A 12402-nucleotide genomic window follows, 5' to 3' on the forward strand; every position below is an offset into this window, starting at 1 on the left:
GCTCCATGTTGACAGATTCCCTGTTTTCTCTGGTTGTCATCTGGCTTTGTTCACCTGATACCAGACGCGTGGCAGCTATCAGAGGAAGACAATACCATCAATACAATGCACAACTCTGCAGCACGTTTGACACCTGATTTATCTCAAGCACCCATTCAGATTAGTTAACGATCCAACAAAGAGTCTCGCGTCGGAGGAGCGGGTGGGGTCTGACACTGGGGAGTTTCAGAGGTTAACCTTGACATCTGGCCCCTGATCATCCAACAAGTTCAGGCCAGCTGCCCAAATAGGTCTGGTTTTCCCCATGAAAACACCTCATCCATCTGCTGAATTTCCCCTCATAGAGGTTTCTCAATGATTGCCTGGGGCACTTCCATTCACAGACGCGTGCAGTGTGACACTGATCCCTGCTGTGACGCCCATCCATATTTAAAGGGAGTGCAGGTGACCTGTGGGTGGCACGCTTGGGCTCTCCTGCACCCACACAATCTTACGTAACACGTTTGTTGGATATTTGCCTCAAATTACAGCAATATGATATAATGCACAATGAACTAATGGGCTTTAATCTAGAAGGCATCCAGATGACACGTGCCGTACAAAAGCTGGGATCTGTGAAATTTGATCTGATGATGGCTGCGTAAGGATGACAATGAGTTTGCCAATTAGCTTATGAATACAACAGGTGACACCTACATGAAGCCCAATTACACACCTATTTGTGTTCAATGTCTCTCGCAGTAGACAAGAAGTTAACGCAGAGGGGATGAAAATGCATCATGATTGATGCTGCCAATTATTTCACCAGACATTATTTTTAAAATGAACTTTATGAGCATGACTGCATGCAAATGTAACTGACACTTGAATTTAGCCTCATTAAAAAGCAATGTTTAACCTAATTATCCAATTAGCACAGGTGGTTCTGTCACTGTTTCAGTCACCTGTAGCATTCAAAGATTGTTTCACTAAAGGGATTAGGCGGTGAGTAATTTAGTATTTTCCCGGAGTCCATGGTTACCAACACTGCATCTTAAGCTCTAACAGCGTGCAGCTGCTGCGGCATCGTGGCGAATGAGGGGACTCTTCATGAACTGCTGGATCCAGATGACGGGCTGGGGGTCATGTTGTAACGTGCTAGAAGGTGGGGATGCTAACCCAACCGCCGGTAAACAACACAAGTGTTTCTTGACCAGAAAGAGTTCACACAGACTTGTTGCACTCATGGGAGAGTTTTAACTTGACAAGCAATCCTGTTTCTCAGTTGTCAAGCGCTACCTCTTCTCTCTTCTGCCAGGAAGGCATGCGAGTGTCTCCAGAACAAAAGGAAGATCTGCTTTAAGCGAGAGGGGGGATAAAAGCTTTGACACAAATCAGCACAATTAAAAACACTAATCGTGGCTCAACTGCCAGGGAGATCAGAGTTAATTGAGAATGGCTTTTAATTTATCTGGAAGAATGATGGGACAGGTGTTGAACGAAAGGAACAGCTGAACGGCAATCCACTTTATGGATGATTTGCATCAGATTTACACTGCAGAGTTTGATTACCTTGATCTGCTGCAAATTGTAAGGATGCGTAAATGTCATTATCGACCTTTGATCTTTTTTGCTTGAAAAAAAACAAAACAAAACAGAAACAAAGCAGTTTTCATTTACAGTGAGTTTATTGAAAAGGATGTTGGAGTTTGATGAAAATGATTGATAATAACATCTAAAAGTTAATGTTTGAAACTGTACAATGAGAATGTGTAAATCCTAAGAAATAATTCACCCAATCCACATGAAAGCACCTGTTGGCACTTTATGTACGGCCAGTAGTAACAGTATTAAACTGTTAACACATAATACATACATCTTTTTTGTTTCCAGAACTACAATAAAAACCCATTCTTGTCGCCACACATTCAGGCATGAAAGTCTTGCATATTGGCTAACGCATGAAAATAATAAAAATAAAAAAGGTATCTACCATCTCAAATGACGGGTAGATGATATGGTAGCGTGATGTGGTTTAATGTAAATGAACTCAATCGAGTGGAATCAACGGTTTCTAGATCAGGAAAATGCCATATTATTTGGCATTGATATAAAGTGTTACATAATTGAAAAATGTGATTGACATGCAGATGTGATAAGAATCCAAACATACCCATTTACTTTATTTTTTTGTATCTTATTACACTACAAGGCGTTGTGCCTGAGCGCACATTGACTTCAGACCAACAGGTTAGTATCAAAATTACATTTTTCGGTCTCCACCTTGTTGGGTCGCTAAACGTAAATGAATTGTTCTGGTGTATCTGTGCACCTGACTCCATACAATTCTGTAAACTCAACGAAGCTTCGCTAACTGCCGAGATCTTTTATAAACACAGCCATCATTTCCTTCAAAACTGTGTGCCACATTACAAGCACCGTCAAGGGATTTAGCGGGAGCTTAAGTCTTAGTGTCTGGCAGCTGTATGTGGCCTATGGCAAGCAGCATCATATTATCAGTAGAAGACTTAAAAGACTGCCAGAGCAGGTCTGGGAGATCCGACTTGAGCTTCGTGTCATCTCCATCAGAAGGTTCGACACATGTTTCGTCAACACCGGGGAAGGAAATCCCCGTATGTTTGTACTGTTTTGTGTGTGTGTGTGTGTGTGTGTGTGTGGGAGGCGGGTCGGGGGGGGCAGACATTCAACACTTACAAAACATTATTAAAATGCATGTGCAAAACAATCTGTATAAATTTAAATTACAACACAGGCCATGGCCAAATTTTATAGGAAATTTTGCCTCGGAGCATTTTGAGTGCTTTGCATATTCAAATACTGATTGGATTGACAAATATTATGCAAATAGGCAAGACATAAGTGTAATAATGATGCAGGTTGTTGTTGGATTTTTTCCCTCTGCAATATACCTCTTCACAATGCAGTTCTAGAAAACCATTTGAAAATGCTTTTCATTTAGATTTGTGTTTTAGTCTGACATCTTCCAAAGCACCAAATTAAGTCAAAGCATTAAGCGAACGTAGCAATCAAGCTGAGAGAACATAAATGACAGGCGAAATTAATTAATTTGAACTACGCAACCCGGTTCCTTTTCATTTGAACTAAACAACCTCTGGGTTCAACATGTATTTGCTCAGACCGTATCGTTTGTCATCACCGCGCAGCAGCCGCCACCGTCTCTGCCGTGCGACCGAGAGAAACGAATAGAAAGCATGTTAGTGTAGCTCAAATAAAAAAGGTGGATGGAGAATAATTTTCCTTCTGTTTTACACTTTATTTTTCACTTTTGAAATGTAATTTCTCTCAACTCGCAACTTTGACTAAACCTCATACAGAATGAAGAGCCGGGAAGCACGTGTTCAAATTTGCAGCACAACAACAATGTGCAAAAAAGGTTGAAAGTAATTGAAGTGATATCACAACGTGGCTTTACTACTGTAGAGCCATTACAGTGGAAGTATTTAGAGCTCGCCGAGGTCCATGACCAGCCGCCTCCCTACAACTACAGACTGGTTAAAGCGGCTGGTGAAGCCTGTGACACCAGGAGACAGAGTTTACACTTCAGCACTTGTAGGAAGGCAATCAGTGAGGATAACAGATTCTTATCCACGTTTCTTAATTAGTATCGCATAATACTCATCATTTTATGAACCGATTAAAGCGTGTCTGGCTTTATGAAATATATGCAATCAAACATCCGTTCTCCAATACATACTGACAATAACTTCTGGTCCATAATGAAGATGTCAAAGTTTTGTGGCACACTGACAGATATGGGGGGGATAAAACAAAATCACCCATATGAAATGATCTCTTTGGATACACCAAATACTTTAAAAGGCAAGCAAGGTAAAAGGGTCCTGTCAGTGTACTGTCTATCAATACACAATGCAGATTATGTATTTCAAAGCCAACCAGAATACATTCAGGAACAAGAGATTTGGGCTTCAAGTCCAATAAGAGATCACATACCTTCCAATAAAGCAACTACTTCAACAGCAGCAGAAATAAATTAGTGAATGAAAAACTGTGTTTGAGTGGTGTAACATTCAATAAAAGCTTAAATCAACAAGGGTTTTGGACCGTTGACATTCCACAGATCAGTGTCGCACTCGGCTGCGATTTGGTATCGTAAAGTTTAAAAAGGTCAAATATTGTAAAAGACTTGATACAAATACCAGAAACAGCACAAAGTGGATCATCGTCTGATAAATCAAAGACGGTGCGTGACTATAATACAATGTGTGTTTTAACACTATACATGAAGCTGCTCTCCACTAAAAACAAACATACGATTAACAATGTAAACCTAAAACTTCAGCGGGCGATTCTTCTACCGTTGAACATGGTGTTGACAAGGCGATTAAAGGCGATGCCTGGACCCGAGTCCAAACTTTCAGTCGTCGCTGAGCTCGTGTTCGGATCAGCGCCATCCAACAACTGCTCAGGAGATTGCTCGCCATTTGTTCAGTAGGAACTGATAAATTCACAGAATTAAGGAGTTCATCATGGAAACAACATGTGTTGTTATGACAGGAGCGTCACGGAGTGAGGCGATGCTGTGACGCGAGGACAGTTGACTCCCGACACGCGCCGTCAAGCAGTTATTTGTGACTTGAATGACACTCGTTGGATGTTTACCTCGAACAATTATGAAGGGCTCATCGTTACCGCTCCGTGAACATGTGACACACTTTCTTACGGTTGGAACATGGACTGTTTTGATAAGATAAAGAAAGAAGAAGAAAAAACAGCTGAAATATACAGGGGCACAAAAAAAATATTCATTTGTGTAAACAGATATGAATGCTTAGGATAATTACATATTCAAACTGTATCGGTACAACCGTAATATGGGAATACTTATGAATGAACATGATCTCTGAACCTTTTGTACCGTGTCAATACAGTAGTTTATATTGGGATAAAGTAGTACTTTTACCATAAAGTATCTTACAGATACATTAAACAGTGTTCATATGTAAATGAGCTATGAAACATTTATAAATAAAGATTGTTCAGCATATCTCCACATGTGCAGCTAAGTACCATTAATACAATCTTCAGCAAAATCTGGATTCGACGGAGATGAAGGCCGCAACAAAGAACTCCAGGCTTTTTTTTCCAGTGAATCAAATCAACATTGAAGAGATGTGTTTGACTCAAGAGATGTGATTTAAATGTAAACAAGAAGAGAATATAAAGCAAGACACTCAAGTTATGACTATTGCACTTAAGAAGTCAGTAAAATTATCACCTTTCAGACACTTGGTCCAAGAAACTTGATGGTCAGGGATAGTCATCACAAATAAAGCAAAGAATACAAAGTCAGAAACAGCAATGCACGTTTGTTCTTCAAAAAAAAAAAAAAAAAAGTATGACTTGGTAAACTAGCGAGAAACCAGACTCCCAGATACTGCCCAGCAACGTCTTACAGTAACTCTCCGGTCTTTCTAAGAAAACCCATGAATCACCCAGCAGAGTTCGTGCACATCTGTAGCACAGAGGGGCCTCGCGGCCTCGCTGTTTCGTAACTTAGGTGGCAAGCTTGAGACTTGTGCTTTAGTGTAAACACAGCCACTACAGCTTCGCCGTATCAACCATTTGGCCGTCTTTCAGCGGTGCGCGCACAGCCGTGACTGCGCCATCTGGTCAACACCAATTTGGCCGCAGTCGCACGTTAAAGGCTGCTGGTGGCAGCTGTGTGTGCAACAGACTTCTCTGGGTTCACAGGTGCAAACTATATAGCTAAACCCAATATTTGTCAAAATTTGGGATTCGATTTGATGCGAATAAAGTACCTGCATGTTCCAGAACTATCTAATGTATTGAAAAAAAGGATATAAAAACTACAATCCATTGAATAAAAATGTTCTAAAGCAAAGACATGAATCATTAATTTGGCGTTAATCAATCCCATTCCTTCCCATCAATTTTACCACATGATATTGATGCATGAGCGACAGCTAAACCTTCATCACTACATTTTTTTCATCCGCCATCTTTTCTTTCTACTTTTTGCTCAGTTTACCCGCCTTCTTTTTCGGCTCATAGGGTGTCCGTAGAATGCTCGGCGTCTCCTCCATGACGCGCACGAGTAGGTTGTCGATGTAGTCCTCCAGCTCCCTGATGTGGGCGTCCTTCTTTTTCACCACTTCCTTGTGCTTGATGAGCTCCTGCACAACTTCATCGAAGGACAGGTTGCTGTAGGCGAGAGCGCTTTCCTGTTTCGCCTCCTGAAAAACAGGGAAACCTCAATCCAACCACAATCCATTTTACACACAACATGCTCACTCACCTTCATATAATAGGTATAATAAAATTGTTGAATGATCTTCTATTAAATGCCGGTCTCTGATAACAGAGTTCTCTCACAGTGCAACTAAGGAAAGCGGGCTAATTAGACGTGTTGACCTAATGCGACATTAACCATCAGGTGTTTGTCTCTGGTTCTCTGTCGCTAACGAAGGCTAATTGAGAGTTTTTAAGACGAGACTGCTCTTGGGGGATTTAGCACCCAGCGTGTCAATGATTTTTACGGCAGATGTTATGATCCAATACACTGTACAACAGTGTTGATAATGAGAAAAGGGACTTAACTTTTACACTATAGCAAGCAGCTAGCATGTTGAGAAAGTTGTTCTCTTTTTTCTTTTGTTTCTTAGCACATGAAAGCATTAACAATAAAGATTTCCCTTTCAAAAAAGGAAGGTGGTGCAAACGCTGCCAGGCTGCATAGTTCTGCAATTAAAAGGTCAGGTTAATAAATACCAAAATAAGGATGCAACCTAAGCCCAGCTTGGCTCTTTAAGAACATCTATTTGGACGGAGCAGCGCGGGACGGTATGTGCAGATCGTATTGCGCGGCTACGTGAGGAGCTGTAATCGTTTTTAATGAGGGGCCACTTTATCGCTTCGGTGCTGGGCATCCTCCCCCGGACGGATAGAGCAGCAAAGCCTTCGCCCTGTTTAAAATACCACACTTATCAGCTTCCACTCCCATGCACCATTCAAGCCTCTACCGCTGGGTAAAGACAATGCAGAGGGAGCCGGAGCCGTGACTGCTTACCAGGTATCTTATCGCTTGGAACCGTGTAGAGGCTACCGCGGGGCGACACGAACCAAAATGAAATATTTGCCACCGAGATTAAATGTCCAATGTACGGTGGGGTTTCGAGAAGAGAGCAAGGTAACCTGTTTCCTCGCATACAACACACACACAGTCACACACACAAAAAAAAGCATCTCTCTGAGAAATACTGCACTTAAGCTATCCGAGAGGGAATAAGAGAACTGACGGCCATATGGATGTTGGTGTCACATACAAAGCATGTGTACGTGCACACGCTCGCTCGCTCGCTCGTGCTCTCTCTCTCTCACATACGCGCACAGCATAACAATCAGGAGCTTTAGTGGCTGGTGACAAAGGCCTGGAAATGACCATGAATTGGCAAAGTAATGATGACCGTTTTTCTGCGATCAGTAGTGAGGGGAAGATAAGGCGCACACTTGGCATTCTCCAGTTGTGTCATTACAGTTTCTAATGAGCTCAGCTTTGAGAATCTAAAAGCTCAGTCCTTTGAAATCTCCCACTGCCCCCCCCCCCCACGCCAGTCCACCCCCCCCCCCCCCACACACACACACACACCAGCCGCCCCCCTCCCCGTGTGTGGTTAATTAGGGCCTTGAAGCAGAGGAAATGGGAGCTGCCATTTCTGCAAGGCACTGCGGCGTGCACAGGGGGCACATGTGTGGATACCGACAGCCCTCAACACCCACAAAGAAAGGTGAGGAAAGCTATTATCAGCATTCTCTTTCTCATTTAGGCATCACTTTAGCTGCAGCTCCCTTCGCTCCCTCATAAATATGAATTTTGCTACGTAATAGCGTGCATGTTTGAAAAGGGGGAGGAGGTTATTGCACTTTTGACACACAAAAAACTACTATGAAGGGTAAAAAATGTAAAAAGAAAAAAAAAAAAGTTCTGCGTTTCCCCCCTGAAAAACTCCAATTACAGAAAAATGCAACACAACTATGACTGACCTTCCTGACCGAAATTTCACACCACTTCAAATTATGATCAGATGAGACACGATGACCGATGGGTGCAGCTGCTAATTAGCTGAATGGCAAATCAGAATGTTCAGAGGCCTCAGAGATCAACGTCACCAGCTGCGATGTCAAATGAAACGTTCACAATTAAAAAAAAAAAAATCCAAAATCTGCACGACACCAGGAAGAAATGACACAGACGCAACCGCTCGGGTCACGTCTTCTTTCTTTAAAATTCTCAATCTTTTGTCAGGTAAAACCGCCGACGTGCAACAGTTTCACCGAACAGATCAATCGTCCTTCACAAGGAGGGTGGTGCAGTGCATCGTACCTGTTTCCTGCCATAGACGTCCTTCTTCTTCTGGCCAAACGTGATGTGTTCATTTCCTTTTGACTTCTTATCACTGCCAAACAATCAAAAGGGAAGTCAGTATTCACATGAAGGCATTAGAGTGAATATGTCTGGTATGATTATCACCACTCTCGTAGTGAAGAGGTTCCAAAGTGTCTATCTGTGCTGATAAAGCACATTTGGATATTTAGGGTGACTGGCTTAGTTCAAGAAATAAAATATGTATCATGCCATGTTTTTGTGACATTTGAACCAGTTTTTTGTGTTGAATGACCACTGAGCTACAGTACAGCATAGGAAGCAGTAAAGATGATGGACTGGTGCCCACAGAGATAAGTGGTTAATTGGGTGATCTATCTCTGCAAAGGATCTCATTACTATAGCTCAGAGGGCTTCGTTATCAAGCCCGGGCTCTCTAAAGAGCCACTAATGACACCTTCCCCTCTGATAAACCAGAACGTAGCCCCGGCGCTCACCAACTCTTTGTGGGACAAGGGGAACAGATGTAACCGGCTCGGTGGAAAAGTTTGAACAACAATACTCGACAACAGAAGGAGAGATTTTAATCAGCAAGGTATTTGAAACTTTGTGAGAATGCTGTAACCAATATCCTGTAGTACAGTGGTGGTTGTCTCATAGGGGATCAAGGTCACGTTTCGGGCCGATTTATGAAATATGATCAAGAGTGAGATGCTATAGGAACCGCTGCTGTACACATGCCGACTGCAGACTCTAGGCACGTGCATGAAGGCTGATATAATTAGGGCTCATATTATATATATATATATTTAAATACACCACCGAGGGTCTCATGATTGTTCATTGATGAGAGATGGACAAAAGACATTTATTGTATATTTAAGTTTACCAGACAGAGCTAAACCTCATCCCTGTCACAGGGAAAAAAGGGAAGAAACCTGAGGGAGAGCAACAGAGGGCAACCTGTATGGTTTGGATGTTGAGGTCAACTGCTAATTGACTTTCTGATAATTAGAAATAGGGTCATAATATTGACAGATAAGAGATGTACTATGTTATATTCACACACACACACACACACACACACACACACACACACTCACACACGCAATAATATTTGCAAAACTATTTTCTGAAAAAGGTGCCTGAAATGTTATATCTTTTGTGTTTTTGGTCATTTTAAATTATATTGTGTAAAATGTGGTTTTGTATACCTGGTGATTAATGAATGGACAATAAGGAAACCGGAAACAACCTTTTGTGAGTGAATTGTGTTCTGGAGGACAGCTGGGTTCTGTGTTTTCATTATGAAAGATATACAAACATATACATACCCAGCTTTGTAGTTGGAGATGAACGGGTTTGTGTCTGCTTGTGAGTCTCCGCTGAAAGGGTTGGGAGAACGCAGGTCCCCAGAGCTGCCCGAACGCCCCGCGTTGTTGGTCTTGCGACCTTCCTTCTTTCCCGTCACGCGTTCCAGTAGGCTGACCTTCTCCTTTTTCTCCTTCCGCTCCGCCCGGTCCCACAGCTGCCCGTGCTCCCCCTCAAACGGGTTGTGGTTGCGTGGGAGCGTGGCATACTTCTGTGGCAGGGTGTCACTGATATCAGTGAAAGGGTCACTGTGTGCCTCTCCATCCTGGTAGCCTGGCACCTCGCTCTGGGAACGCCTGTGAGGGCCGCCTGTGCTCCCGGGAGGAGAAACCAAAAGCAGCACATCAACACATGACGTCGTAACGGTACAAATAAATATCTATTAAGGTCACTAATCACCTTTAAAAAACTAAATATTATCAAATATGTTACCATTTTGTTTTATGATTATTTGTAAATTTGCATTGTTTTCGTTATTATTCAAGTTAATCTTGTGGCTCTGCCAACTAAAACCACACAACAAAAGCTACATTTTGTTGGAGCAGTAAGGACACTTTGTTTTATTATTTATACCCTGCAAATCTGCTATTGTGTCCCTCCCACTCTTGGCGGTTTGGATAAGTTCCCCTCCTCTGCAAGCCAATCTGAATAACAACAAAGACGCCTGATAATTTAACTGCCTCTGATAGCTGTGCAGTTCTGTGAGCTAAGTAATGATCATTAACTTCAACGGCCATTTGTACATTTAATGGGTAGCAATTTGGATAGTTGCCTGACTGGTTGAAGCTTCCACTGGCAATAGTATGAATTTCACTGCTTCAGCACAAAATTCATTCACAACAATAATTATTTATAACGATAATTAAAGACATTGCAGTCCAACCCATTTTTGCCCATTCTTAAGCGTTTTTAGTTGCTACACAATGGAAGACGGCGCAAGTGAGCAGCCGACGGGCCGACGGCGAGACAAAAGTGATAGATCTCTGCATTATTGTCTTGAACATCCGGGACTATTGTTTGCAAGTCAAAGACAGAAATGGACAAAGGGGAGGTCGATCTTATACTGGTTAGCGTCAGAGATTAATAAAGGCCACACTTAAATCCCTATGAATGATGTAAATAGCCTAACTATGTAATTTACTTCAGGTTTATATACCTTTTATTGTAACTAACTATACATCCCCATCGCTCTGTGACTTCTATCGACCTCTACTGATGGCCACGAGACATTGCAACAGTGTCCCACGTTAAGAGAAGGACAGTCCCACAATAAGAAAATGATAATCAAGAGAAGGTAGACAACTGAACTGTTGTTAAGAGACACCATACCACAATGAAAAATAGTGTAAATCTAATGCTGCTCATTGTCCTTTTATTGCTTAAGAACGAGGCCTTTTATCCTCATATGCAGCTGAGACGGCCGTCTGTTTCTTGTACCACTGTCCTCCATCCTTAAAAATAAAAATATGAAAAGGTAGCAATGATTCACTGACTTGACTTAGTAGAGGATCGCTATCAATATGTTAAGCAGCAATACAAGTTTAAAGTCCCCCTTTGAGATCATAGAAAAAAATTAACAAACGGCTGCGACAAGTGTGAAGAACAGAAGCTCTGGTCCTCACCACTCTCTTCGATGGAGTTCATGGAATCCAGTTTGGGCCGAAAGTGGGTCCCAATGAGATCCGACATGGAATGGGCCGCCGAGAGTTTCTGGGCCCCAGCGAGGAGCTGCCTCTTGGGCTTTGCTTCAGGCGGGGGTTGTGGTTCTTGGGCCGATGGCTGTTGGTTTGGCTCCAAGTCGCACATGGCGGAGCGCGGCATGATGGCGGAAGACGCGTCGCTGAAGCCGCTGTCGTGTTTGCGGCCCTTCATTTTGTCCTTGAGCTTGGAAAAGGGGGAGCGGGGCTTTTCCTTCATGGAGAGGTCGAACATGCTGGCCGTCATGTTGTTCCTCATGAACTGGATGCTTACTTGGATGCGGCCGCGTTCTTTCCTCTTCTTCCCCGGCTTGGACTCCAAGGAGTACCAGCTGCAATGAGAGTGGAGGACGCGCGCTTAGGCGGAGCAAATTCAATGAGACAATTTATATAAAGAGAGCAGGATTCATGAAAATCTTCTGCGTTGATTACTTGTAATTCAGCATAATTCAGGAAGACAGGTTTACAAAGTCAGAGTGTGGCAAAAGTCTTTACACTGTCAAACAAAGTGACAAAAGGAGAAAAAAACAGCCCACATTCTTTCTAATGTGCTCTACCTACTTCATTGTGGACATCACTGAAAAGGCTAATTTGAGCAGACTAATCCAAAAGCTACACACAAATGCAGGGGGCTTAAATCGCGTGAACTTTTTTTTGACACGAGTGAGAGTACAATTTATCATTCAGGGGATAAACATTATTCTTTGAAAACTGAACACAAGAAATAGCCTGCTGCTGAATAATATAGACCATTTCAGGCTGCTCTTGGGCTCCTATTTGTTTAACCTCTCTGCTTTTTCAACTGGAAGTAATGGGATTTATGCTTTCACTCCGAGCGAAATAAAAGTGGCATTTGCACAAATCTGGCCTTTGTTCAGAAATGCAACGACGGGCAATTGGGAAATTGCAAAGCCCCGTCGCAGGACAACCCAACAGTTCATACATGCTAAT

The 12402-nt window shown here is 42.5% G+C and overlaps 1 protein-coding gene across 8 annotated transcripts in view; it reads right to left on the reverse strand.

Annotated features, from left to right (window-relative positions):
* Positions 1-12402, reverse strand: part of LOC137780012 (rab11 family-interacting protein 2) — a 94339-nt gene that overhangs the window by 77761 nt on the left and 4176 nt on the right. For 7 of the 8 annotated variants that reach the window (XR_011077099.1, XR_011077095.1, XR_011077097.1 and 4 more), the window contains exons 3-6: positions 11377-11783; positions 9718-10063; positions 8384-8456; positions 6036-6236 (exon numbers count right to left, since the gene is read on the reverse strand). Coding sequence is in view for 1 of the 8 variants with exons in the window: in XM_068568316.1 (XP_068424417.1) it covers positions 6012-6236; positions 8384-8456; positions 9718-10063; positions 11377-11783 (1051 nt within the window). In the remaining 7 variants the exon portion in view is untranslated. Of the gene's footprint in view, positions 1-1686; positions 6237-8383; positions 8457-9717; positions 10064-11376; positions 11784-12402 lie in introns of those variants that run through there. The other variant, XM_068568316.1, reaches the window with a different exon arrangement.

This window comes from Clinocottus analis, unplaced genomic scaffold, assembly GCF_023055335.1.
Source record: "Clinocottus analis isolate CAN_PGR_092001 unplaced genomic scaffold, fCliAna1.0.p SCAF_8, whole genome shotgun sequence".
In the NCBI taxonomy this organism is placed as follows: Eukaryota; Metazoa; Chordata; class Actinopteri; order Perciformes; family Cottidae; genus Clinocottus; species Clinocottus analis.